At 38.8% G+C, this 24,540-nt stretch overlaps 4 protein-coding genes across 8 annotated transcripts in view; 2 read left to right on the plus strand and 2 right to left on the minus strand.

The window, feature by feature from the left end:
* Nucleotides 1–41: 41 nt before the first annotated feature.
* Nucleotides 42–8,567, minus strand: LOC139948656 (uncharacterized). Of its 2 annotated transcripts, none has more exons than XM_071947004.1 (4): nt 8,484–8,567; nt 7,340–7,438; nt 6,674–6,802; nt 42–5,995 (listed from the first exon to the last, which is right to left on the minus strand). In XM_071947004.1, exons 2-4 carry the CDS (start codon nt 7,397–7,399, stop codon nt 5,873–5,875), a joined length of 312 nt encoding a protein of 103 aa, XP_071803105.1. In that variant the 5' UTR covers nt 7,400–7,438; nt 8,484–8,567; the 3' UTR covers nt 42–5,872. The 2 variants fall into 2 exon arrangements, with proteins under 2 accessions (XP_071803105.1, XP_071803020.1); XM_071946919.1 differs by having other exon boundaries at nt 7,340–7,458.
* Nucleotides 8,568–8,807: 240 nt separating this feature from the next.
* LOC139949024 (programmed cell death protein 2-like) lies at nt 8,808–12,750 on the plus strand. The gene is made up of 4 exons (XM_071947456.1): nt 8,808–9,327; nt 10,263–10,507; nt 11,467–11,583; nt 11,943–12,750. Exons 1-4 carry the CDS (start codon nt 8,808–8,810, stop codon nt 12,102–12,104), a joined length of 1,044 nt encoding a protein of 347 aa, XP_071803557.1. The 3' UTR covers nt 12,105–12,750.
* Nucleotides 12,751–12,894: 144 nt separating this feature from the next.
* Nucleotides 12,895–24,540, minus strand: part of LOC139949118 (tRNA 2'-phosphotransferase 1-like) — a 120,365-nt gene continuing 108,719 nt past the window's right edge. Inside the window, exons 1-8 of one of the 4 annotated variants that reach the window (XM_071947614.1) lie at nt 19,294–19,358; nt 18,127–18,244; nt 16,402–16,571; nt 15,849–15,947; nt 15,177–15,249; nt 14,651–14,707; nt 13,519–13,626; nt 12,895–13,305 (exon numbers count right to left, since the gene is read on the minus strand). In XM_071947614.1, coding sequence (XP_071803715.1) covers nt 13,271–13,305; nt 13,519–13,626; nt 14,651–14,707; nt 15,177–15,249; nt 15,849–15,947; nt 16,402–16,571; nt 18,127–18,244; nt 19,294–19,338 — 705 coding nt within the window. In that variant the 5' untranslated portion in view covers nt 19,339–19,358 and the 3' untranslated portion in view covers nt 12,895–13,270. Of the gene's footprint in view, nt 13,306–13,433; nt 13,627–14,650; nt 14,708–15,176; nt 15,250–15,848; nt 15,948–16,401; nt 16,572–18,126; nt 18,245–19,293; nt 19,362–19,674; nt 19,770–24,540 lie in introns of those variants that run through there. The other 3 variants (XM_071947553.1, XM_071947680.1, XM_071947742.1) reach the window with 3 other exon arrangements.
* On the plus strand, nt 19,809–24,104 carry LOC139939984 (uncharacterized). The gene is made up of 2 exons (XM_071936169.1): nt 19,809–19,920; nt 22,520–24,104. The coding sequence occupies exon 2, from the start codon at nt 22,522–22,524 to the stop codon at nt 24,028–24,030; it is 1,509 nt and encodes a 502-aa protein (XP_071792270.1). The 5' UTR covers nt 19,809–19,920; nt 22,520–22,521; the 3' UTR covers nt 24,031–24,104.

Below are 24,540 nucleotides of genomic sequence, written 5' to 3' on the forward strand. Positions count from 1 at the left end.
TTTTGACTCCCATAAATGGCCGACCGTGTTAGTTCACGCAGTAAAAGGAAAACCGCGCAATTTCGAGGCAAACTTGTGTGGATCATTGTATTCTACTTTTAAAACATCTTTCCAACCATATGCATTTTATAAAAAACGCTCAGTTATAGACCAACTCGTCCGATCCAGGGCAACGTGTTCCTTTAAGGTGACTTTGGTGTGATCCCTGGCTTTATGGCAGTTACAGGTTCATTGGGTTCTGACTGGCACCCCCGAACAAAGATAATGATAAAAAAAGGGTGATCGCCAACGTTAGGGATAGATGGCTTAAATAGTAAAGCTTGGCACGTTAGTCTGGAGGTCGCAGGCTCAAATCAAGTTCAGTAAATTTTCTGTTCACTTTAAAGTTAAAATGTAAAATTGGTACAGAGAGTCGCCCTGAAATTTGTTTATCTTTGAAATATTCCAATGGCTGATGGAAGTGTGGGTTCGATTCCCGGTTATGATATTTGTGTCCTTGAGGAAGACAATAACCATAATTGCTCCTCTTCACCAAGGTGTATCCCTGAGGGAGTTGAGAAAGTTTGAGGAATGGTCCAAGTATGCCTGATGAACAGGGATAATAATGTTGTAAAGGGCCTTGATGTATTTGGATATGTGGGCTCTTTACGAATCCAATATTATTCTCATTTTATTATCTATACATGTAGAGCCTTTGCACTACGTGCAGTGTACTCACACGCGCATATTCTGTCGGCCATTTAAGGGAGTCAAAATGGAGCACAAAAAATGCACAAAAGATTTGACTCGCTCTAGTTCTATTATAAAATTCTTTCATTTCCATGGAGAGCTACATATTCATATTAAGAGATGGAATTTCAAATTCAAGATGTAACCTATTTCATTTGTTGTCTATTTTACTTTATTATATTTTAACAATAAATTATGAACAAGTAGAGATCCATCAAACACAAGATCAGAGTTTAACAAGAATATTTTTTAGTTTTATTTTTTTAAAGATGTAATTTAACATAAAGTTTTGGTAAGTAGTAAGTACAATTTGCTAGCAAGTCAATCCATGGTTTGGATTTGGAATAAAGTCAGAATAGAATTGGGAATTTTTATTAGTTTGTTTAAAATCTAATTTTTGCATGTTGATAGGTCACTGAATATGTCCATGTGGCAGACAAGTTTGTCATTAGCTGTCTGAAGTTACAATATAAGTTATCACACAAGCGCGAGTGGAATACGGAAAAATATAGCGCTTCTGCAGCCCATATCCAACGAGGCCGAAGGCCGAGTTGGGTATGGGACGCAGACGCGCTATATTTTCCGTATTTCCACGAGCGCGCGTGTGATAACGTATTTATCTTCAAGCAAACTTGGCGCGTGACATAGAACACACAAGACGCATGGTAGTGATATTAGCCGTGCAATATAGGTTTTTATCACCACTCCATTCTGCCAATCTGATTTGAGGATTAGCGCGTACTTGAAGATAATGGGTTTTTACACCCCTCGTAATGCATTATGGCATTTTGCTGTATTAGTAGGCTTTAATTCATTTGTATTATAACTCTTCAAAAGTTAGCACTTGTACACCATACATATTTTGTCTCGCCAGAGCAAAAAATATTGTTTCAAAATGCAAAAGCAGTTGATGACATCGCGTTTCAAATATATAGCCTACATTTTTTTACAGAAAATTTTAAGTTCTGATAGATGGTAAATTTGCATCGTGCTAACTTGCATCAGTGTATATATGGGTAAAACCAAAAGGATAATTTTAAGTTCATTCGTAATTTTGATGATATTAAGTCAAAGCATGATTGATTTTGACCTTTTGACTTGTGCAACAAAAACCCTCTTTGGAATGTTATTATGTCCATTGACTTTGTGTTTGTTTTAAATTTGGCTCTGGAAGAGTAGCATATATGGAATTTTTACATGTGGTTAGAAACACAGCTTGGACTTCCTGCAGTAGCCTTGCTCAAGGCAGTCGCATTATTCGCTCCGAAAAGACGCCGCTGTAAACCCACCCGTATACCCTGTGCGTACCCGTATACACACTGTCACATCGTACGACGACTGTGCACACAAGTCATCCGCACTCGTACCACTAACTGCATGCGGAGGCCGACGCATGCGGATAGTGTATGGGGGCATCGTGTCGTGCGATGTTACGCACAGTTAATACGGGTGGGTTTTTATACAGTGGCGGGTTTTTTTCGGAGTGAATAATTCGACTGCCTTGGGCAAGGCTATTCCTGCAGGCAAGATTTGTACATGGCCCAAAAGAAGAAGACATAAAATCTTACATTTCATTGAGTACGGTTTTCTATCAACTTTCAATGTGAAGAAAGGGGGCACATCTCAAAACGTCCTTGGCTGTGATTTTTAGAACTCTTGAATTTGTGGAAGTTATAACACAAAATGCAAAAGTTCCTGTATGACCTGTATGATCTTGCCTGCCAGGAAGTGTTCTGGAATGTTCAAAGTCACCTTTTTTGTGAACAAAGGTAACATGTACTATAGCTGTAGTATAGTTTTTTAGCAGATCAGCAGCTGAAATGCTAGGATTAATCCTATCTCGAGTTAGGACAAATAACTAGTCCTAACTTAGGATTGATCATAAAGTTTACATGTTACAGTGAAAGACTGAGACTCGGCCCAAGTGAGGAAGAGTTTGTTGAAATCTATGGCTGGAACCTCAAAATAGAACATTATTTGGCTCTTTGGTGTTTGAAACCCTTTGGTAATTGTGAAGCAAATCAGATAATGGTTATGGCCCTTGTGTTTGGAGTTAACCATTGCTTGGATACTCCTTTGAAAGTTCTGTTAACGTGTATACATTATTAATAGAAATGTGACATAACAATACTTTATACAAACCACTGTGTAAATATTATCTTGGGATTGTTAAAGGTATTTGTAAATATTAAATATTTTGTATACAGCATTGTAAGTTTTTTCTGCCAATTCCCATTTGGCAAAACAAAATCTTTGTATTTTTAATTTAGTACAGGTCTTTTACTCAAAGGGTTTGTTTTTCATTAGGAGACTTTTTAGACGATGGCGGCAGATAAAACGGTACTTTTTTGCAGTTCTGAGCACGCATGCTCAGTATTGCGCATGTAGGTCTGAGCATGCGCAATACTGTTAAAAGGACTGTCTAAGAGTCTTCCATTGATCAATTGTGAATGATACAGAACTTGAATGATTAGTCAGCATTTGGTCTTTATACAGAAAGAAAGAGTGCATTCAAATAAACTCAGTGACAGGAAACAAGATTGCATTTTTAATATATATTTATTTTATTTCCACATACATGTGTCTATATAAGTTAATGGAGGAGAGCAACAAACTTCCAACAACTCAAAAATATATTTTTTACAAAGATACAAGTAGCAATTTATTATACTTGTGGACAAGTCATAAAAATGTCTGTCAAGTTAAAAGCGAAATAGCTCTCTCAAAACCAATTCTGTGAGACTGCTGCTCTGCGCAATACTACTCGTCTCATCAGGATTAACTGTTAAATGAGAGCAGTAGTCGTGAGAATAGTAGACGTGAGAGCATTAGTCTTGTGAGAGCCATTTTGCTGTCACAGTGACTTGTCCACAAGTTTAAGTAGTAATTGATACTTGATTTAGATTAGAGATGTTAATCAAAGTCTATTGGTGAGCTTGCTTACGGGCAAAATCAAACAAAGACAACTCTTTAGCGGATGCAACAATATTTCATCCAAGACAAATTCTTGGTTTTGAAAAGAGTCAGTGGTGAGACAGGCAGTAACCACAATAGAGTTCCTATTACTTGTGTAAGTTTGTTTTGCACATTATTGTCCAGCTAACAAATTTTTGATCACATCTGGACCAAATTCCATGAAATTGCTTTCCAAGGAATACCGCACTTACTAACCAAAGAATCATGCCTTATACAGGGTGCCGTAAGCATAAACTTCGCTGATGTGTTGATGTTGTAAAACAAAACATATTTTACCAATGCTGCACAATCACTTCCCTCCACTGATACAAAATTATTAATGAATATCCGAAAATTGATGTCAAACTAAAGAACAATATGCTTTTATAACATGACTAAAATAGTACCAAATTTATATTGTTTATTTACAATGAAATATAACTAAATTTGTAACTAACTACCTAGTACAAAACTTGTCAGACATTGAAGTTTTGAAATAATAACAAATTTTGGGTGAGGCTTCACCTAGAAGAGGCGTGCATGCAGCCCTGTCTCCTTTAAATTCAGATGCTTGACATAACTGCAACTGGTTTGCCAAGTCTGTTTATTTAAGACTAATGACTTATACATCGGCTACTCTGTTGTGTGTAAAATGTGTTTCATAAGACCAACAGAAACTAAAGTTATTCCTTCCTGCTAAGATTTCAATTGATGGATCCATATGAATGGAATTAACAATTTTGAGGGCTCAATTTGTTTCATGGGTTTCGACTTCAGGCATGCCTTAAAAACTATCTCTACTCCATGGGAGTTTGCAAACCCTGGCTGAAATGTGCATATAAGTCACCACATTTGACCAGACTAGGTAACTCCACATTCTGTCGCCATGGAAGGCCCCAAACTTGGGTCTACTCCACCGTGGACCATAGGGGCACCCAAAACATGGGACCATAGGGGCACCCAAAACATGGGTCCACTGGGGGAGGGGGGATCCTGGGACCCCAAACTTGGGTCCACTGGGGGACAAGATACCAGCAAAACGGTCTGTGTTCAGACAAGCTCAATTTAGAAAGAGAACCTTATATTGTTGTAGCTTTATATACACAATATTCAAGTCAATACAACAGGCACAATCATATAATACATGTAAAATATACGGTAAGCAGGTAATCTGCTTAAACTCAGATATTGCATTATTATTAAATTAAAATAAAAGAAAATTAAAAGAAAATTGCCCTTATCCTGAAACACCCAACTAAATGATTGTTGATGCTTTCAAAAAATTAAGGTAATGCAGAACAAAATTGAAAGTTCCATTACTGGTGACATGATTTATGTTTTAATGTTCACGACAATCAACGGAACAATATTAACACTTGTGCATACGCGTGTGATTGACATCGAGTACCAGTATGTATTGATTGTAATGTATAACGCTTAAAGATACTGGACACCTTTGGTAATTGTCAAAGACTACTCTTCACAGTTGGTGTATCTCATATGCATAAACTAACAAAGCTGTGAACGGTCGTCGAAGTTGCGAATAAAACACCCTTGTCACACGAGTTGTGTGCTTTTAGATACTTGATTCTAAATCTGAGGTCTTGAAATCAAATTCGTGGAAAATTACTTCTACCTCGAAAACTACATTACTTCAGAGGGAGCCGTTCTTACAATTTTTTATACTGTCAACCTCTCCCCATTACTCGTAATCAAGGAAGGTTTTTATGATAATAATTATTTTGAGTAATTACCAATAGTGTCCACTGCCTTTAAGCTTGCACGGCAACACGCAAATTTTTTATCACTTTTTACATCACTGTCTATTTAAGAATATCAATTAAGACTTTCAGGCCTGGAATTTCATCTCTAGGAGGGAAAGACCATTTTCATTTTGCAAAGGGCACTTCTATTGGGAAAATCTTAAAGTCTATGGGAAACAGAGGTCATGTAATTCCAGGCCTGCAGCCGATTTCACGAAACGCTAGGGTTAGTCCTATCTCGAGTTAGAACAAGTAACTCGTCCTAACTTAGGATGGGTTCAATCAATGCATCCTAACGTCTATGCTTACTGAACTTAACTCGTCCAAAGTCCTAAGATTAACCTTAAGTCAGGAAGAGTTTTGTGAAATCGACGGCTGGACTTCTTGTGGTACTTTGTTGATATTTACAGCGATGGTCAGAATTCCTATAGAGCATCAATCTTTTCTACAAAGAGCTGCACATGTTTCTCTATCTCTTTGGCCATTTCATCCTGAGATGCACGTGGGTTCTTCTTGACGTAGTCAACAATAGCCATTATGGTTTGTACCTGGTTTGACATATAGATACAGAAACACTTCATTACTAACATGTTATCACATAGCTTCAATCACATCTCGTTTTACTTGAATTTAACAGATAACAGAGTAGGGTGTCATGGTCGAGTGATTAAGAGCATCAAATTCAAGTTAAGGTGGTTAAGTCATCAGAGTGTGGGTTCAAATCCCGTTCATGACATTTGTGTCCTTGAGCAAGATGCTTTACTAAAATTGCTTCTCTTCACCCGGGGGTATACATGGGTACCTGCAAGGGTAGAGGTTGATATTGTGTTAGCCTTCGGAGCGCTATGGATGCCCAGGTTGTAAACTCCTCGGGGAGCTGAGAAAGATTAAAGGAATGTAATTGGCCCAATGACCAGGGCACTAATTTATATAGTGCATTGAGATGGTTGTTGTGAAATGCGATATATAAGAACTTGAAATTATTATTAAAATACAGGATTTCCAAAGTGCCACAAAAAAATCAACCAATCTCTACATAGTAGACATTTATGTCTTAAGTTTTTTTAAAACAAGCTGAGGAAAATTAAATTTAAATACTGAAAATATTTTATCCCACACATTCACTTATGTCTGTTGTTGATCAACCAACCTTAGCAAATCACAATTTCACAGCCCCCCACTCCCCCCCGAGTCAAAACAAAATAAAAAAACACATTTAGACTTGCCTTGGCTGCATCTATCTCGTCGGTGCAACTTATCCGTTGGTACATCTCATACCAGATTCTTGCTTGTGTTATCAACTGATAGAATTCTTCACCTCCTTCAGCCTTGTTCATCCAGGCCAACAAGGCCATCTAACAGGATATAGGGTGAAACAAACATTCTTGTTATATCTCTGTCACAGTGTGCAACAATTGTATATATGTACAACTGTGAGCATGGTGATTCTTTCGTTGCGATAACGTAACCCTCCTCCGCCGTTGGGAGGAGGGTTATGTTATATCGCAACTAGATGATTCTTGTGATAAAGAACAATTGTATTTAGGTGGTTTTTTTTAGGTGTGTGTTATTTTTATGTTCAAACCGGTAGTTTTAGTTTTATTTCATTAAAAAACAAACCACCCCTCTCATACACAGGTACCACTGACTGCCACAAAGTACCATACCGTCCACCTCCAAATTTATAAAAGTCTGAATTCAGATAAAAGTGATATTTTTCATCCCTGCCTTTGAAAAGTTCCAATACAAATTTACACTTTTCCTCATAAAAGTGCCCCTCACCAGAGGGAAGTTGCTGCGCCCCTTCAAGATCCAGGCCTGACCCTTAACATCCCTATTGGACTACAAACTGACAATAATTGACACTTGAAATTGTTTCATTTTGTTCCTACCTGCTGTATCAGCTCTGGTGTTCCCAATCTCCATGATTCACTTTGTTGGCTACTACTCATACTGACAGAGTTTGCTGGAAATCTGTGCAAGATTTGCTCCTGAAGTCAGAAGGACAGTTCTGTTAACAATCAATGAACCATAAATTTGCAATTTTTATACCACATTTGGAATAAGAAAATGCAAAAGATCTGTAGTAGCAATTACTTTTTTGATACAGTGAATATTTATTAGCCCACACACTGGCTTTCTTTTAAAGAATAGTTAACACTACCTTCATGGTTAACAGTAAAAAGCACATGCACTGTAAAGTGGATTATCTCTCGCAACAGAAAAACAAAACTTAAGATTTCAACACACGATGAAGTGTAATAAGTGTCATTGTAAAAAAGTTGGATAGATGATTTTTATTTTTAATCGTTTACTCTTTATTAAAAGTGAACAATTTTCCTGTTATCCTACTGAAAACACATGACACCAGGATATGACCCTACGATTAGTACACAACACTGTCTTCTTCATATTAGTTCATTCAACCAACATAACATGATCAACGCTCACAACTACTTTTAGTTTTATCATATGTATGATGTTTATGGTACTTTACAATAACATTAAAGCCATTATACACTTTCGGAACAGAAAAAAAAAAAAAAATCACAGATTTACAAATAACTTACAGGGTTTACAGAACAGAAGGTAATGGTGAAAGACTTCTCTAAAATATTATTCCATGAAATGCTTTACTTTTTGAGAAAACATTATACTCTATAGGCCTACTAACAATTATCAATTCTCGACATCGAGAATTACGGATATATTTTAAACACATGTCATGACACGGCGAATGGTGCGGAAACAGAGGGTGGGTTTTCCTGTTATTTTCTCCCAACTCCGATGACGAATTGAGCCTATATTTTCACATGGTCGTTATTTTATATGCAAGTTGTGATACACGAAGTGTGTTACACTGTTTACCGAAAGTGTCCAATGCCAATGGCTTAACACACCCTCCCCCTCGCTCAAAATTAAGAATAAGTTGCTGCATAATCAGAGGAACGGCAAAAGCAACAGCCAAACAATATCTAGGGTATTATCAATCTATTGTGTATAATAATTGTAATAAAGAAACATAAAAACACTTACGAAATAATTGACAGCTTGACACAGTATTAAACCAAACAACACAGCTAGATCTTGGCCGGGCTAAAATGAGTCACTTCTACTAGCTTTGCCGATGAGGGCGCTACCCAAAACATTTTAACATTTTGGGCATATTGAAAACAACTTCTAAAAGACACATGTATTTTGTTAACTGCAACAAAATATAAACAACATTTTATTTTTGATAGTAAATCTTGGTGAACATTTAATTTATTTTTTATAGTTTGAAGTAAAGTAAACATTTAATAATGTAGTCTTTTTATACAACTTGAAAACTCTTTGTGGCTCTGGAGCTAAGATTTCAAGATGGCTGCGCCCACGGAGAGCATCAAAGTTACCTTGGGGTTCGTTGAAAAAGTAGAAAAATGCAGGCTTTCCAGGAAATATTTTCCAAGCAAAGTTGGTGGAAAGCCTGCCTGGCTATCGATAAAAGATATCCCAAATTCTGACAGGCTCAAGTGTCCAAAGTGTGGTAAAGTGTGTATTTTTCTGATACAAGTTTACTGCCCAGTTGTGACATTGGAAAGGTGTTTTCATCGGACTTTATTTATTTTCGTGTGTAAAGCTCCGTCTTGTCATTCTCAAGACACTGCAGCTTTCGTGGTTTTACGAAGCCAGCTCCCAAGAGCAAATGAGTTTTACGATTATGAACCACCTGATGAAGATAATCCTGTTGACGAAGCCGAAGGCCTTGTTGTTGGTCTGTGTGCAGTGTGCGGTTGTCATGCAGGAAATAAATGCTCAAAATGTCAAGTTCGTTACTGTAGCCGAGAGCATCAGAAAGTCGATTGGAAAGCGGGACATAAAGCGAGCTGTGGAGTGAAAGGTATGAAATGAATGTTTATAAGCTGCAACATTAACATAGTAAACCAAACTAACCCAGACCATGTTGACAGTCAATCTCAAAGACCATCATCGACATAGAGGATGGGTTGTTTGGTTTACAACAACTCCTTTTTATAAATACATAGCAATTCCTTAAATTAAAAGACTACGGTGGATACTAATGGTAATTGTCAAAGTAAGACCAGTCGTAAGACCGGTCGCATTAAATACCAACAACTCACGAGTTGTCGTGAGGGGTCGTGAGTTGTCGGTATTTGGTGCGACCGCACGGGGGAGCCTATACTATAGTTTCTAGAAGTACTTTGTGTAGACAAGAGTTGTGAGCTTTCAGTTACTTCTTTCTCAAAACTATGTTACTTCAAAGGGAGCCGTTTCTCACAATGACATGTTCTATACTATCAAATCAACAGCTCTCCATTGATCGTTAACAAGTCAATTATGCTCACAATTATTTTGAGTGATCACCGAAATGTGTCCAGTGCCATTAAAGTTACATAGAACGTGCTATTAAATTGTTGGTAACTCTCTAACTAAAAAGTCGTGAGAGCCATACACAAAGGCCTTACTCGTACTTGTTTGTACTTATGTGTTAGACCAGTAACTGGGGTACTGTAGGCCTACTAATTAATTTTTTGTTGAATTTCGATATTTGCATATTTGTATATCTTGCACTTCTTGGAAATGTTTCCCCTTGGCAAAATATAGACCCCCCCCCCCAACTCCATTAAAGACTCACTTAAAGTCGAATGAACATTTCTTTGACCCCCGACCTTTTCTGCTACCCCAAAACAGGCTGCCCCAAATATATGAATCAAATGAAAAAACAAATTAAACACAGGAAAATCAAATGAAAAAACAAGTTAAACACAGGAAAATGTTTAGTCAAGTATTATCTAAACTTTAAATTGTCTACAGGTTCTACAGGCAATGGTGACAACAACATCCTATTTCCCGAGTTTGAATTAGTGACAGAACCAGAGGACTATGATCAGCTAGATGAGGAAGAAAACGGAACAACAGAGCACCAGGAAACCAAAGAGACGACAGAGGTCGATGATGAGCTGGATGTGGAAGAGTTGGAGAAGATGGCCATGGCTGAGAGTCAAGATGACAGACAGTTTGCTAAGTTCAAGAAACGCATCCAACATGAGCCAGATCAGGTACAGTATTTGTGTAATTTATTAATTTAGAGTTGCTTATTCTCATTTCAAATAAAACATTTACTAAATGCATTACAAGTAACATTTAGATTTACACTAAACTTACACGGTTTTATGATAATGGTGGTAGGAAGCTAAGCTTCCCTTAAATTATTAGCTGCTGAGGTGCTGTACTTTTTGAGAAATAAGTTAAACAATGTCACATAAATAATGTACGTCTTAGGAGACTACAGTGCATCATTTACCATAATTATTTCGTAATATTTCAAGGGAAGCTTTCTACCATCATTGTCTTCAAACCAAAGTTTAATGTACATCTGTGGACATTGTGTTTGTTTTACAAAGAGTAACCCAAACCCTTTAAAAAATTACTTTGTATACTTACATAGGACACATTTTAAAAGCATATCCACTGAATTTAAAAATAAATACAGCTACAAAAATCATGAATTCCTTTTACATTCAATATTCAAAAACAGTTGTAAAATTATTGTTTGGCATATTTCTGGTAATACAACCATCCTTAGGATGCCTAAGTAAAAGTTAATCAATGTAGCTCGCAAGTCTAAGGAGACCTATAAAACAGGGGGGCTGGAATGATTCTTCAGGCACAAGTTTGTCACAGATATCTGTTACAGTGAACACATTGCTTTGATCTAAATAGTGTTTATGATTTCTACCTTCAACAGTACAACTTTAAAAACCAAAATCAAAGTAGTTTTGAAAGTGGCAGTGCCGATTATCAGGAAATTCAATTGTTATTCATCTCCTTTTGGTTCATGGTAATTCTTCTCTCTGAACAAAAATTGTAATGAAAATGTACACGTGAAGTCAAAAAAATTTGCATTTATTTAAGAAAATTATAACAGCATTCTTCTGCATGATATTTGGCCCTAGGAAAAAGTAGGAAGATTTTCTTCACAAAAAGTCATTGTTTGCTTACTCTGTGCTGATTGTAGGTGATACGATATGAACGCGGGGGACAGCCACTTCTTATATCGAGAGAGAAACGACCTCAGAAAAGCCAGATCCCACCCTGCGGCAACTGTGGCTCAGTAAGACAGTTCGAGTTTCAGGTAAAATCTACTAATAATATTCTCTCTCTTCCCTCTCTGACATACTGTTTTTGTACACAAAGGATGCTACCAGAGGTTTTTTGTTACACCCTTCTGACCAAATCACTGGATTCACTGACCTGACCCCCCCCCCCTCCATTAACTATTTTTTGACAATGGAAATAATATTGTATGTCAGCAAGTACTGAAAGTGGTCCTCACTGCAGCTTTTTAACTAGTTATTTTATTTATTTATTTTTATTTATGCAAGTCGCCAGACACACACGACTTGAAGGCCACTTCAAGGTGTGGGCTACAATCGTTTTTTTATGTAAAAATACGCATATAACATCCCCCATTGCTTTGTTTTGCTGGTCTAGGTTACACCTCAACTACTCATTCATCTCGGTGTTGACAGTCTGGAGAACAGCATTGATTGGGGCACCCTCATCGTTTACACTTGCACCAAGAGTTGTGATGAAGGAGCACCTTATAAGCCAGAATTCTTGTGGAAGCAGGACATTGTAGACACTTCGATGTAACCTGTCATGTCATCTCATCCACCAACATCGAGGCCCAATTTCATAGAGCTGCTTAAAGGCACTGGACACTATTGGTAATTACTCAAAATAATCATGATATATAAAATTATTTGGTAATGAGCAATGAGCTGTTGATAATATAAAACATTGTGAGAAAGGGCTCCCTCTGAAGTAATGTATTTTTTGAGAAAGAAGTTATTTCTCACTGAAATACTAAATTGACCAATTGAGTCCAAATTTTCACAGGTTTGTCATTTTATGCATACATATTGAGATACACCAAGTGAGAAGACTGATCTTTGACAATTACCAAAGGTGTCCTGTGCCTTTAAATACTCCTGGTCTAATAGTGATTTAAAAAGATGCTAAGCACAACAAAACTATGCTTACCAGACTAAGGTTACCAGCCAACCTACATGGCAGACTGGTGACTGGTGTCCTGCTGAAGCAGCTCTATGAAAGTCAGCCCAAATGTTTTTAGTTTTAAAGCACATGTAAATGGACGGTAGTTAAATTTTGGAGGATGTTATCATTCAACTCATCTACATGTATTTCAATCATGTCAGCGCGTCAGACTGTTGTGTTTCATCAAACTCAAAGAATTACTGGCCATAAAAACTAACTTGGTGACAAGCACTGCAGCTGTTGATGGTATAAACTATTTTGAGAAAATATTCCCTTTGTAGTAATGTGATTCAGAATTTTTTTCATCCCAAGACATTTGAATCTGAGAAACCACTCATGCATAAAATTCCCACAAATTAGTGTCCATCCTCAAATGCTTAAGGCCGTTCTTGTAAAGGCACAATGACAGTTATTTGTTCTTGTAAAGGCACAATGACAGTTATTTGCTATCTACTTGACAAGTAGACTCTTGTATTCAGCTGGAACTTTCGCATGTGACTATTGTATCTATGTTCACAAAAAACACATTTTATCCTACCTAAACCATGAGCTGTTCAGTGTTGTCTGCAAAGTCTAAAAGTTGACATATTATGCAGATATTATTCTCAATTTTTTACACCGTTTGAGCATTCCAAGAAAGTGCATTTCTGCCACTCATGGTGATGAGTTATAAATAGTTATCTGATGTTACAAATACAGCTGCATCCCGTTAGACCTGAGAATTCCATAGAGAAGCTTTGATTTCTTCCTACTAGAAAGAGTCAAACAGCTTTTCCATCGCTAAATATCAAACAACCTGAAATAAAAAATACAAAATACAATGTGTCAAACCTCTACTTGTTTGATTGTTTTGATCATATGTAGATAAGATGCATGTAAATACAATTGACCTAACCTGCAAAAATTTCATTTCAAAAGGTGATGAACTTGGAGACAAACCATAAACAGTGAAATCTTCAAAATACCTTGACAAAATAAATTGAGTTGTTGACAGAAATGTGCAACTTACGTGGGCGCGTTTTGATGACTTGCTTGAAGTACTGTGGATGTATAAGACCATTCGCATCGCCTGAACTCAAAATCACTCCATTTTTGGATACTTGAAATGAGAGCCCAGCTGCAAAAATTATACAAACCAACCAGTTATTTAAAAAAAAAAACAGTGCACTTATCGAAAAGATAATGGGTTCGCCCCGGTGTTCCTGGTCTGATCAGCGGCAAATTGCGCCACAGCACCTTGTAAAACAAAACATGGTGCTATCAAAGGATTAGATCTCATGATTCAAACGCAGTATTAGTATATTTTGAAACAATTTTGGTTTGAACAAAGCAAATTTACTAATGAGCTTCCGACTGGTAACACAAACACAGATACTGACAAAATATGGGAGACCGCCAACATTATTAGGGCTAGAAGATAGCTCCGTTGGTAGAGCACTGGCACGTAGTTCAAGCAGGTTCATGTCCCGCTCTGGTCAATTTTTCTTTGTTCTTGATTACTCAAGCAACAATGACATCAAAAATGGATAGCTAAGTTGTAAAACAAGATTGGCGTACCTTAACACTGATCTTGTATTACATAAGCCATTTTGAGATATACATACATACATACATACAAAAATGTTTTATATACCGCCATTTCATCAAGACCACAGCGGTTTGTGATGAAACAGAGAAACAAATAAACGAAGAGACAAATGCAAGTTAAACCAAACAGCCAAACAATCATTGTGGGAACAGGTGTGATTTCAGATGCTTCTTGAAAATATGAAGTTAATCAGCACAGCGCAGAGATGGGGGGAGACTATTGCAAAGTTTTAGGAGCGGCAAAAGAGAAGGATTTGTCAGCAGCTGAAGCAAGAGATCTGTGGGTTATTTTGTGTTCGACAAGACGGGTAGTATCGTGTGATGACCGCAGGCCGACTCTTCCCGGTGTGTACAAAACCAAGCATGATTTTAAATATGCTGGCCCCATATGGTGGACACATTTTGATGCCCCTATTAGATTTGAGTAAATCTGTGAGTACACCCAAACCAAACAGTGCACTTCTTATACAGGCTAATTAGGAGGACCCCTTTCATGCATGTTTCTAAATGTTTAAATAATTAATTATTTTAAATGTGGATTGCTTTTTTCTTACCATTTAATGCTTTTTCGAGATTCAAGAAGATCATCACTTCACAGGAGCGCCTCATCCCTAGAAAGGGAAAGCAAATAATTATGTTTTGTGACTGATTTCTGTCCTAACAGCTTTTGTTCAAACCAACAGACTTTTTTCTGTGTATTTTTCCCAAGGTTTTATTTCAAGCTTTCATAGACTTTTCCAACAGTTTATTCTCCTGACTAAACCTATTCATTTTAATTTTGAGTAACCATGAAAGACTGAGTGGCAAATGTTTAAACCGATTCAACGACATTTCTTTGTGACCCCTGCAGGTCAGCGTTAGGGTTGTCTTAGAAGAAGAACCCAAATATTTGATTCATCTCATCAAATTTTTTATGCAAAGCTTTTATCTCCCAAGTTTTTATGGGCTTCTTTTTACCTACTGTACTGGTACACAATTATAAACAATTACCACAAACATAAATTGAACTGAATCAAACCATAACTTCTAGAAATTTAACCAAAGGTGATTATATAAATCCAGAATGACTTACACTCTTACCACTAATCACATTACTTTCTCCTGGTTCACCCTGAGCAAAATGAACATGCGTTCGATTCATTCGACTTAAGCCCTGAAAAAGAAAAAAATACATCAAATTGATATTAGTATTATTCAAACGGTATAAATGTAGACAATTATCTTTAAGAAAGCGCTTGTTGGCAGATACAATTTCACTATTACCTCTGCATGCCCTAGCACTTTTTCACTTTGTCCCCAAAAATTTACCGAACAGTTGGTCTTTGAGATAGGCAAATCATCCGACAGAACAATATCCTTTAAGGAACTGGACAAAACTTGGTAACGTGCAGTGGAGAGCTGATGATAGCCAACAAATTGTGAGAAATGGCTCCCTCTGAAGTATCATAGTTTTGAGAAAGAGGCAATTTCTCACTCAAATGCTACAAGACTTCAGGCCTGATCTGAAAACTCACAAATTTGTGCAACAAGGATGTTTTTTCTTTCATTAGTCTCTTGCAACTTTGAAGACCAAAACAGTCCAACTTTTCACATTTTTTTATTTGTATGCATGCGTTGGGATACACCAAGTGAGAATGCTGGTGGTCATAGCAATTACCAAAGGTGTGTAGTGCCTTCAAGTGAGTTGCTCCCGAAATAAATATTTTTACAAATTGTCTTTGTGACAATTTTCATTATGTGTTACATTCTAACCTGGGTTTTTATGGAATCCCAAAACTTGAGGTACGTGCCGTGAACCACTGTTGGATATTGAGATACATCTGTGATAGGCGTCAGCTCCAAGTCTGGCAACTAAGGTTTGAATAGGAAAAACAGATCTACAAAATGTATGTTATAATCGATACAGTAAGCGTATTAAACTGAAGTCATTACTGTACCAGAAAAGAACGCGTTAACAGCTGCCTTAGAATGCAGGTTGTCATGGATTCAAATTCCACTCAAAAAGGCTTTGGTATTTTTTTTTCAGTAGGATCGGGGGGGGGGGGGGGGGGACCACAAAGTATACAGTATTCAATCATATCTCAGAAAAGAGCATAAAACTTAAAACTATACTAGTGGGGTACAAATGAACAGAAGCTTTAACAGAGCGTGTACATTTGCTCAGCTTCTCTTCATGTGATTCTTTTAACTTTAATGAACTTGAAGAACCATTCAGATTGACATCCAGGTTGACACGCAGTGCACTACAAACTGACCTATAACTAGCCCATCAAAATTACACAACCTAAATTAAGAACGCACTTACCACAAAAGAATGCCCTTGATTGGCACATATTTGAAATTGTTCTGAGGAGGGGCATTTCCTTAATGTGAAGCGTTGTTTGTCGCTATTAGCAACCGCTTCCTTGATGTCATCCAGTGTGTATTGACGAAACAAAGAATGTGAAAGGAGATCATCTACGTTGACGTAACCACCTGAATGCAACAAAATAAACAAATTGATGTAGTGATTTTAGATGGGGGTGCTTTTTTGTTTTTACTGTATTTTAAAAAAGCAATGCTCATAGGCTGTCTATCGCTAAGCGATAACGACTTCGTAGAGCAAACACGTTAAAAACAACTGATGCAGGCACACCTTGGTGGATTACATTGTGTTAGTTAGGTAAAACATGCCTGCGCAGAGTGTTTAAGGTACCACCAAAGACGCGCCTCACTCGGCCAGTACCCCCTGGATCAGCATGATGCTACCCAGTGGAGAGCAGAAGCCCGATGACTGGACACCATGTTGATCGCCCTGCAGTGCCCCGCTAACTGGGGTGAGTGACCTCTGCCGTTGTCCTAAGTATAGGATCATTCGCCAGACATCGGTGGTGGAGAGACTTGGAAAGACCTCTTGTCTGTGCTTTCTTCCACCTGCATCGCCCTGCTGCCAGCGAGCATTTGTTTGAAATCAGAGTTTTCCTTCTCCTAGGAGGGCTGGTTCCCAGATTATCGAGCCCCTCTTGCCCAGGTTTGGAATCGAAGTACACTCTCCTAGGTGAACTGCCTCCTATGGCTAACGAGCCTCACCTGCCAGGGTTTGGAATTGGAGTACCCTCTCCTAGGTGAACTGCCTCCCATGGCTAACGAACCTCACCTGACAGGGTTTGGAATCGGAGTACCCTCTCCTAGGTGAACTGCCTCCTATGGCTAACGAGCCTCACCTGCCAGGGTTTGGAATTGGAGTACCCTCTCCTAGGTGAACTGCCTCCCATGGCTAACGAACCTCACCTGACAGGGTTTGGAATCGGAGTACCCTCTCCTAGGTGAACTGCCTCCTATGGCTAACGAGCCTCACCTGCCCGGGTTTGGAATCAGAGTACCTTCTCCTAGTTGGATTGCCTCTCATGGCTGGCGAGCCTCACCTACACGCAGCAATCTGGTTTTTAAGGCGCCAGAAACCCGGATTTACACCTCTGCCCACAGTTCGCAACAGGGATCAGCATGTGAAGCATGGCAATAGAAGTTTGACCAGGAGAGGCTATTTGAGGCGCAGACCATATGGGACATTTCATGGGTGAGAAGTGGCTTAGTACTTCCCACAATCCTGGTCAATCCCAATTATTGACCCCCATGACGCTTGAAGGTATGTAAGCAGAGAATGGTGATTGTCAGCGCATAATTCAGCAGGAAGCAGAGCCATGAAATTGGGCCCTAGTTAGTTGTGATGATTGTATATATTTATATCCTCCAAAGTCCTGAAAAGGATGGAGGGTTATGATTATCAATCACAACTTAAGGCCAACCGCTGAATTCTGTGCTTATGATCACCATTCTCCACTTGCACGGTAAGCGGAGAATTTCTGCACTACACATGTAGCTGTGTAAGCGTAGAATGCCTAGTAACATGGAGTACACACGTGCACAAGCTTAAATTCCGTGCTATCCCGTGAAATACGCTTGTCGTTAGCACAGATTTCATTGCTTTCGTTAGCCCTGGTTCTGTGCTTACGGTAAGCAGAGCCATGAAATTGGGCCCAGGTATACTTGCCTGAGTTTATGTTGAATCCAAGCTCAGCAGCCTTGTGTCTCAACACGTAGGTCAGTGTCTTGGACAGATGAACATCCTTCCTTCCATTCCAACCATGCTGAGCCATGTCAACAACAATCTGTGTTTTGAATTTTAAAAAGACACTTTTTGGATTGTAATATGAGTTCAGTTATACAGATAGAAAAACATGTTGCTGTTTTTTTTTTACTGGGATCCTTCCATTCCAACCTCTGACCATGCTGAGCCATCAAAAATATATTTCTCTTTTGAATTTTAAAAAGACATTTTTGGGATTGTAATAATATGGGTCCAATTTAAGGTTACACACCTAAATTCTGACACCCCTATGTTCCGGCAACCCTATGTTTCGACAACTCAGCCTATATGTTCCGACACCCCCTATATTTTGACACTCATATATTCCGACACCCCTATGTTCCAACACCCTTATATCAACGCCACTATGTTCCGATACCCCTAATTTCCTACAAGTTCGCACATTATTACTCTGTTAAGCAATAATAAAAACACAACTTGTTCATGGTGAATTTAGGCCGCGAATAAGTTTGACCATTCATAAGATCAAGTAACATTATCAAATTTTACATGAATTTGTTGCATATTTCTTTTGTTGTGTGCATGGTTATAAACATGAGTTATTACCAGGCTAAGCTAGTAATAACACTTGGTACTTTACTACTTGTTCTTTGTTAGATGCGTGTCCGTGTTGATTACATTTCATGAGTTCTATTTATAAAAATTCCAACTCTCCCAATTGCTCCGTTAATTGCTGATGTGTAATTTCTTTTATTTGCCCCCTCCCCCACCCAAATAAAAATAAATAAATAAGTTCTACCATGCAACACAAAATGTTATGTTGGTGCAGGTTGTCGGAACATATGGGTGCATGGGTTGGCTGATAGCGGTGTTGGAACATAGGGGTGTCGGAATAAACGGGTGTTGGAACATAGGGGTGTCGGAACATAGGGGTGTCGGAACATACTACACATCATAACATATAGGGATGTCGGAATATAGAGCAATAAAGTCACCTGGAAATGTTTTTTTTTTTTTTCAAACATTAGAGTAATGGTTTTGAGTAATTGTTTTTAACGATTTATATGTTTAAAAAAATAAATAAAGTTGTGTGGGGGTGACTCCGCCTACCCCGTTTGTGTTGTCAATATTGGAACTTTTTTTCATGAAACACATTTAACCCGGAAGTTACAGACCGACAAGAGGTTGTCGGCCTCACGTGCTCACGGCCTCAGCATGCATGCGGTTAGGGGTACGAGTTCGGATGACTTGGGTGCGCAGTATAGTCGTACGATGTGACGGTGTGTATACGGCCGGGTGGGCCGTGTGGTGTGTGATTACACATGAATTACACGCACCACGCACAGTGTATACACGGGTGGGTTTACAGCGGCGTCTTTTTCGGAGGAGTGAACAATGTGACTGCCTTGAGAGCAAGGCTACTATTCCCCAAAATATAGGCTATTATATAACTGACATACAGATCCTTGTCATTTGATTGGTGGAACTTACTTAACGTGACATTCACTATTACTCCCATCCGCAACGGCGATCAAAAAGACCTATTCGCATTTCCCTGTCTATTGATCTCCATCATACTGATCATCTCACCCCCCCCCCCCCGCCCTTCCCTCATACTTGCTAAACCCGAACAGTAGAGGGGGCTGTTTACTCAGAAGTTTCTTATTTCGATCTCTCGTGACTGACTGCGCTGCTGTGAGACCAGAAAATTTCATCGCTTGCTCCTTGAAAAACAAGGTAGTATTTTGAGTTTTTGCAGTGCGTATTTGTCACAGTCTGTTGAAAGATTTAGTATCGTACGCAAAACTTAAGCATATTTTGTTCTCTCCGTTCCGAGCAAATCCGGAGTTCAGATCAGACAACTCGTCCGTCGCACAATTAATAAATTGTCCTATCCTGGGATGGTGTCATGTGTTTTCACTTCAGTAGGATAACAGGAAAATTGGAAAGATGATTTGAAAAAAAACATTTACTTTTTGATTGTGAACAATTTTCCTGTTACCTGGTGAGTTTTATGTCATGTTTAGGTAAACTGATAAACGTTTTTGTTCAAGACATCAAGAGATTGCAACAAAAAAACAATGTGAATTCAAAAAGTGATCCAGAACTGGTCAAACGACTGTAGTCAATGGTAGTAAGTAGGCAAGTAGTAGTAGTAGGCCTACTTGTATTGTACTTTAAAGGAACACGTTGCCTTGGATCGGTCGAGTTGGTCTTTGAAAAGCGTTTGTAACCGTTTTTTATAAAATGCATATGGGTAGAAAGATGTTTCAAAAGTAGAATACAATGATCCACACAAACATGCCTCGAAATTGCACGGTTTTCATTTTACCTTGTAGACTAACACGTCCGCCATTTATGGGAGTCAAAATTTTGACTCCCATAAATGGCCAACCGTGTTTGTTCGCACAGTAAAAGGAAAACCACACAATTTCGAGGCAAACTTGTGTGGATCATTGTATTCTACTTTTAAAACATGTTTCCAACCATGTGCATTTTATAAAAAAGGGTTACAGACGCTTTTTATAAACCAACTCGTCCGATCCAAGGCAACGTGTTCCTTTGATAATTTATAATTTACACAACAACTTGACTTTTCGGACAACTCAACTCGATGTTTGGGACAACTCGACATACAGCCAAAGCAAAGACAAGTCTAGTTGCGATAACGTAACCCTCCTGCCGTCGGCAGGAGGGTTACGATATCGCAACTAAGACAAGTCGACATTTTATGTTTAGTAACTAGCCCTAGACTAGAGACAAGTAGGGGTTGTTCTCAATCAAACAAACCGACCCGCTTGACTTTTGCGCGATGTTTTTTTCTGTACCGAAATTGCCACAGACTGTAGCAATTTCGGTGTACAGAAAAAAACATCGCGCAAAAGTATACAAAATTGTTTGCGTGATTGGCTGAGATTAATTGTGAACTGTGGTACAGTCATAGAGTTAAATTATATAAGAACTAGAGGGTGTACTGGTGATGCTGCTTGCACAAACGCGACAAGACCGCAAAATGACAAGCGCGCCATTCTGCGCGTTGACTATGAAATACACGTTTGAATTTTTTTATTGACTGCTCACGCAATGCTGTTTGTTCAACATACAAAATGGCCGCACAAACACACGCTGCGAGATGGCTGTTTTGTCAACTAAGAAAAAGGCTGTGATAATAGGTGCGTACGTAGGCCAGTGCGCCCTCTAGTTCTTATATATAACTCTATGGACACAGTTCACAATCTCAGCCAATCACGCACGCAATTTTGTATGCTGACGTGGACTATTATGCCTCGCACATGCGGCACATCACAACACAGCCTACACAAAAGAGAAAGACAGACCATACACACATGTGGTATGCACAAAAAAGCAAACTGCGTGTATGATTGGCCTACTTTTGTTACAGAAAAAAACCTGCTGCATTTTCATAATATCTCATGGCAGACCCGAGCGTAGAAGATTATTATCCCAACTGGGAAGCTGCGTTTACCGCCCGAGTACGATAACGACCAACACATGTGATGATCAGGCAGACCCATTTCCGGCTGGTAGCTCCCGTCCTGTGTACTACTTCTTGATCTATGCGAAGCTCAAGGTTGTAGACCCGACTGACCAAATAGCCCACACATGTTTTGTTGTTGTCACTACTTGTCAATCTCCCACACCCCCAGCCACACACGGACAGGGCCTCCCCCATCGATGGGAGTTCTGCGTGGCTGATGCAGATAAATAATCGCAGTCTCAGACTTGAAATCAAGTCTAGTCGTGGAAGGAAGTTGCATTGCCTGTTCTTTGGATGGATCACACACTGTGAATTCTAAATCGGGGACTTACTTCTTACCCAGCCATAAAGTATTAGTAATAGACCCTTCCCATGAAATATGTAAATTGCACATTTTGGTTGGTAAAATGAGTGAACATTACGCTGTTTTGTACACTAGTAATGGGTGCGTGACGCAGACGCGATTGCGCGCCTGCTTAGTGCACAACTCTATGGTGTTTGCCAACCAACAGTGTCTGTACGCATGCGTGAATGTAATTAGCATATTTCATGGGAAGGGTCCATTAGGACATGCTTCGAGTTCGGGGTGGACGTTGAGGGATCATGGGTCAAGGGGGTTTTATAACATATTGAGTTATCTGCTGAGGTCTCTAAAAAATGTTGAAAAATGACAAAATTTCGCTTTCAGTAAGAAGGTAACAAGAATGAGTACATCTTCCCTGCTTTATTCTTCTAAGAGTAACAATACAGTGGGTTGGCATGTACACACGTATAAATTTATAATATTCTTGAATAAGAACAGTTGGCAAGTAACTTTTTTATTTTTTTATTCTGCAGATATGAATTCTCGAGAGAAGGAGCTTATTTGTGAGCTATGTGGAGCAACTTACTCAGAAAAAGGCAAACTGGAAAAGCATAAACAAAAACATGCTTGGAAATCATTTGATGACTTTTTCTCTGACATTTGTGACAAACCTGATCCACTTAAACATGAATCAAGGGAGCACCAAGAAGTCCATACTGGAGAGAAACCATTTGCTTGTGATATTTGCCAAGAAACCTTCTCGCGAAAACATCGCCTGACTGCCCATCAACGTATTCATACTGGAGAGACACCATTTACTTGTGACATTTGTCAAGAAACCTTCTCGCAAAAACATCGCCTGACCGCCCATCAGCGTATTCACACTGGAGAGAAACCATTTACTTGTGACATTTGTCAAGAAACCTTCTCGCGAAAACATCGCCTGACCGCCCATCAGCGTACTCACACTGTAGAGATGCTATTTTTTTGTGCCATTTGTGGAAAGTTCTTCTCAAAGAGAGGTGACCTGATCACCCATCAACGTGTCCACACTGAGGAGAAACAATTTGTTTGTGACATTTGTGGAAAAACGTTTTCTCAGAAAGCCCAACTGCTAAGTCACCAGATAATCCACACTGGAGAGAAACCATTTAGTTGTTCCGTTTGTCAAAAAACCTTCTCACAAAAATTTAAACTGACTGTCCATTATCGTGTTCACACAAGAGCAAAACCGTTTGATTGTGACTTTTGTGGAAAATTCTTCACACTAAGAGGCGAACTGACCGCACATGAACGTGTCCACACTGGAGAGAGACCATTTGTTTGTGACATTTGTGACAAAGCATTTGCTCAAAAAAACAATTTAACTAGACACCAGAAAACTCACACAGGAGAGAAACCATTTGTTTGTGACATCTGCGGGAAAGCTTTTCCCGTTAATACCTCCCTTGTCGGCCACATGAGAGTCCACACTGGAGAGAAACCATTCGCTTGTGACATTTGTGGAAAAGCATTTTCACTTAAAACCACTCTTGCCTGCCACATTCTTGGGGTCCATCCAGGAGACAAGCCATTTGTTTGTGACATCTGTGGAAAAGCCTATTCCAAAAAAACCTGGCTAACTACCCATCAGCATATCCACACGGGAGAGAAACCATTTGTTTGTGACTATTGTGGTAAAGCTTTTTCTCTTAAAACCAACCTTGTCCGCCACCAGAAAATCCACACTGAAGGGAAACCATTTGTTTGTGACGTTTGTGGGAAAGCATTTGCTCATAACAAAATTCTGGTTGACCACCAGAGAATCCATTCTGGAGAGAAACCCTTTGTTTGTGACATTTGCGGGAAAGCCTTTTCGGTCAAAACTTCCCTCACTAGCCACCTAAAAATCCACATTGGAGATAAACCATTTGTTTGTGGTATTTGCGGAAAAGGTTTTTCACATGAAACTTTTCTGAAAGTCCATCAGGATGTTCATACTGATGAGAAACCATGTTTGCAGCATTTGCAGAACAACCTTCTCAAGCCAAACCAAGTTAAGTAGGATTTGAAACTTTGCATGGTGGAAATAAGATATACATGTAGAAGAGTTTGCGGTAACACCATGTAATAACTATCTCTAATTGAGTTGGGGTGGTTCTGAAAAGAACCGTTGGATTAACTCCAACGGTTCTTTTCAGAACCACCCCAACGGTCCTTTTCAGAATCACCCCAACTCAATTAGAGATACTTATTACATGGAAAAGTTTTTTCAAAAAATCTTAATCTTGATTGGCATAATCAAATTCACTCAAGAGATGTAAGATGTACAAGAAATTGTTGAACCAATATTCTTGTCTGAGTAGAAAAATAAACATGCTAGTCGAAACTCAAAGCCAAAATCCAAGTTGCCCGGAGTGATAAAACAAAGTAGAAAATATTTTACTGTAGTTTCATGATGGCATAATAAGGTCAAAAATCCTGAATTTAGTACCTTTTTTTAAAACTATAATAACTGTTGAGTGTGTTGAATAGATTAAGTACATGTAGCGTCTCTGGTCTACTGAATATTTTC

This window comes from Asterias amurensis, chromosome 1 (genome assembly GCF_032118995.1).
Source record: "Asterias amurensis chromosome 1, ASM3211899v1".
Classification (NCBI taxonomy): Eukaryota; Metazoa; Echinodermata; class Asteroidea; order Forcipulatida; family Asteriidae; genus Asterias; species Asterias amurensis.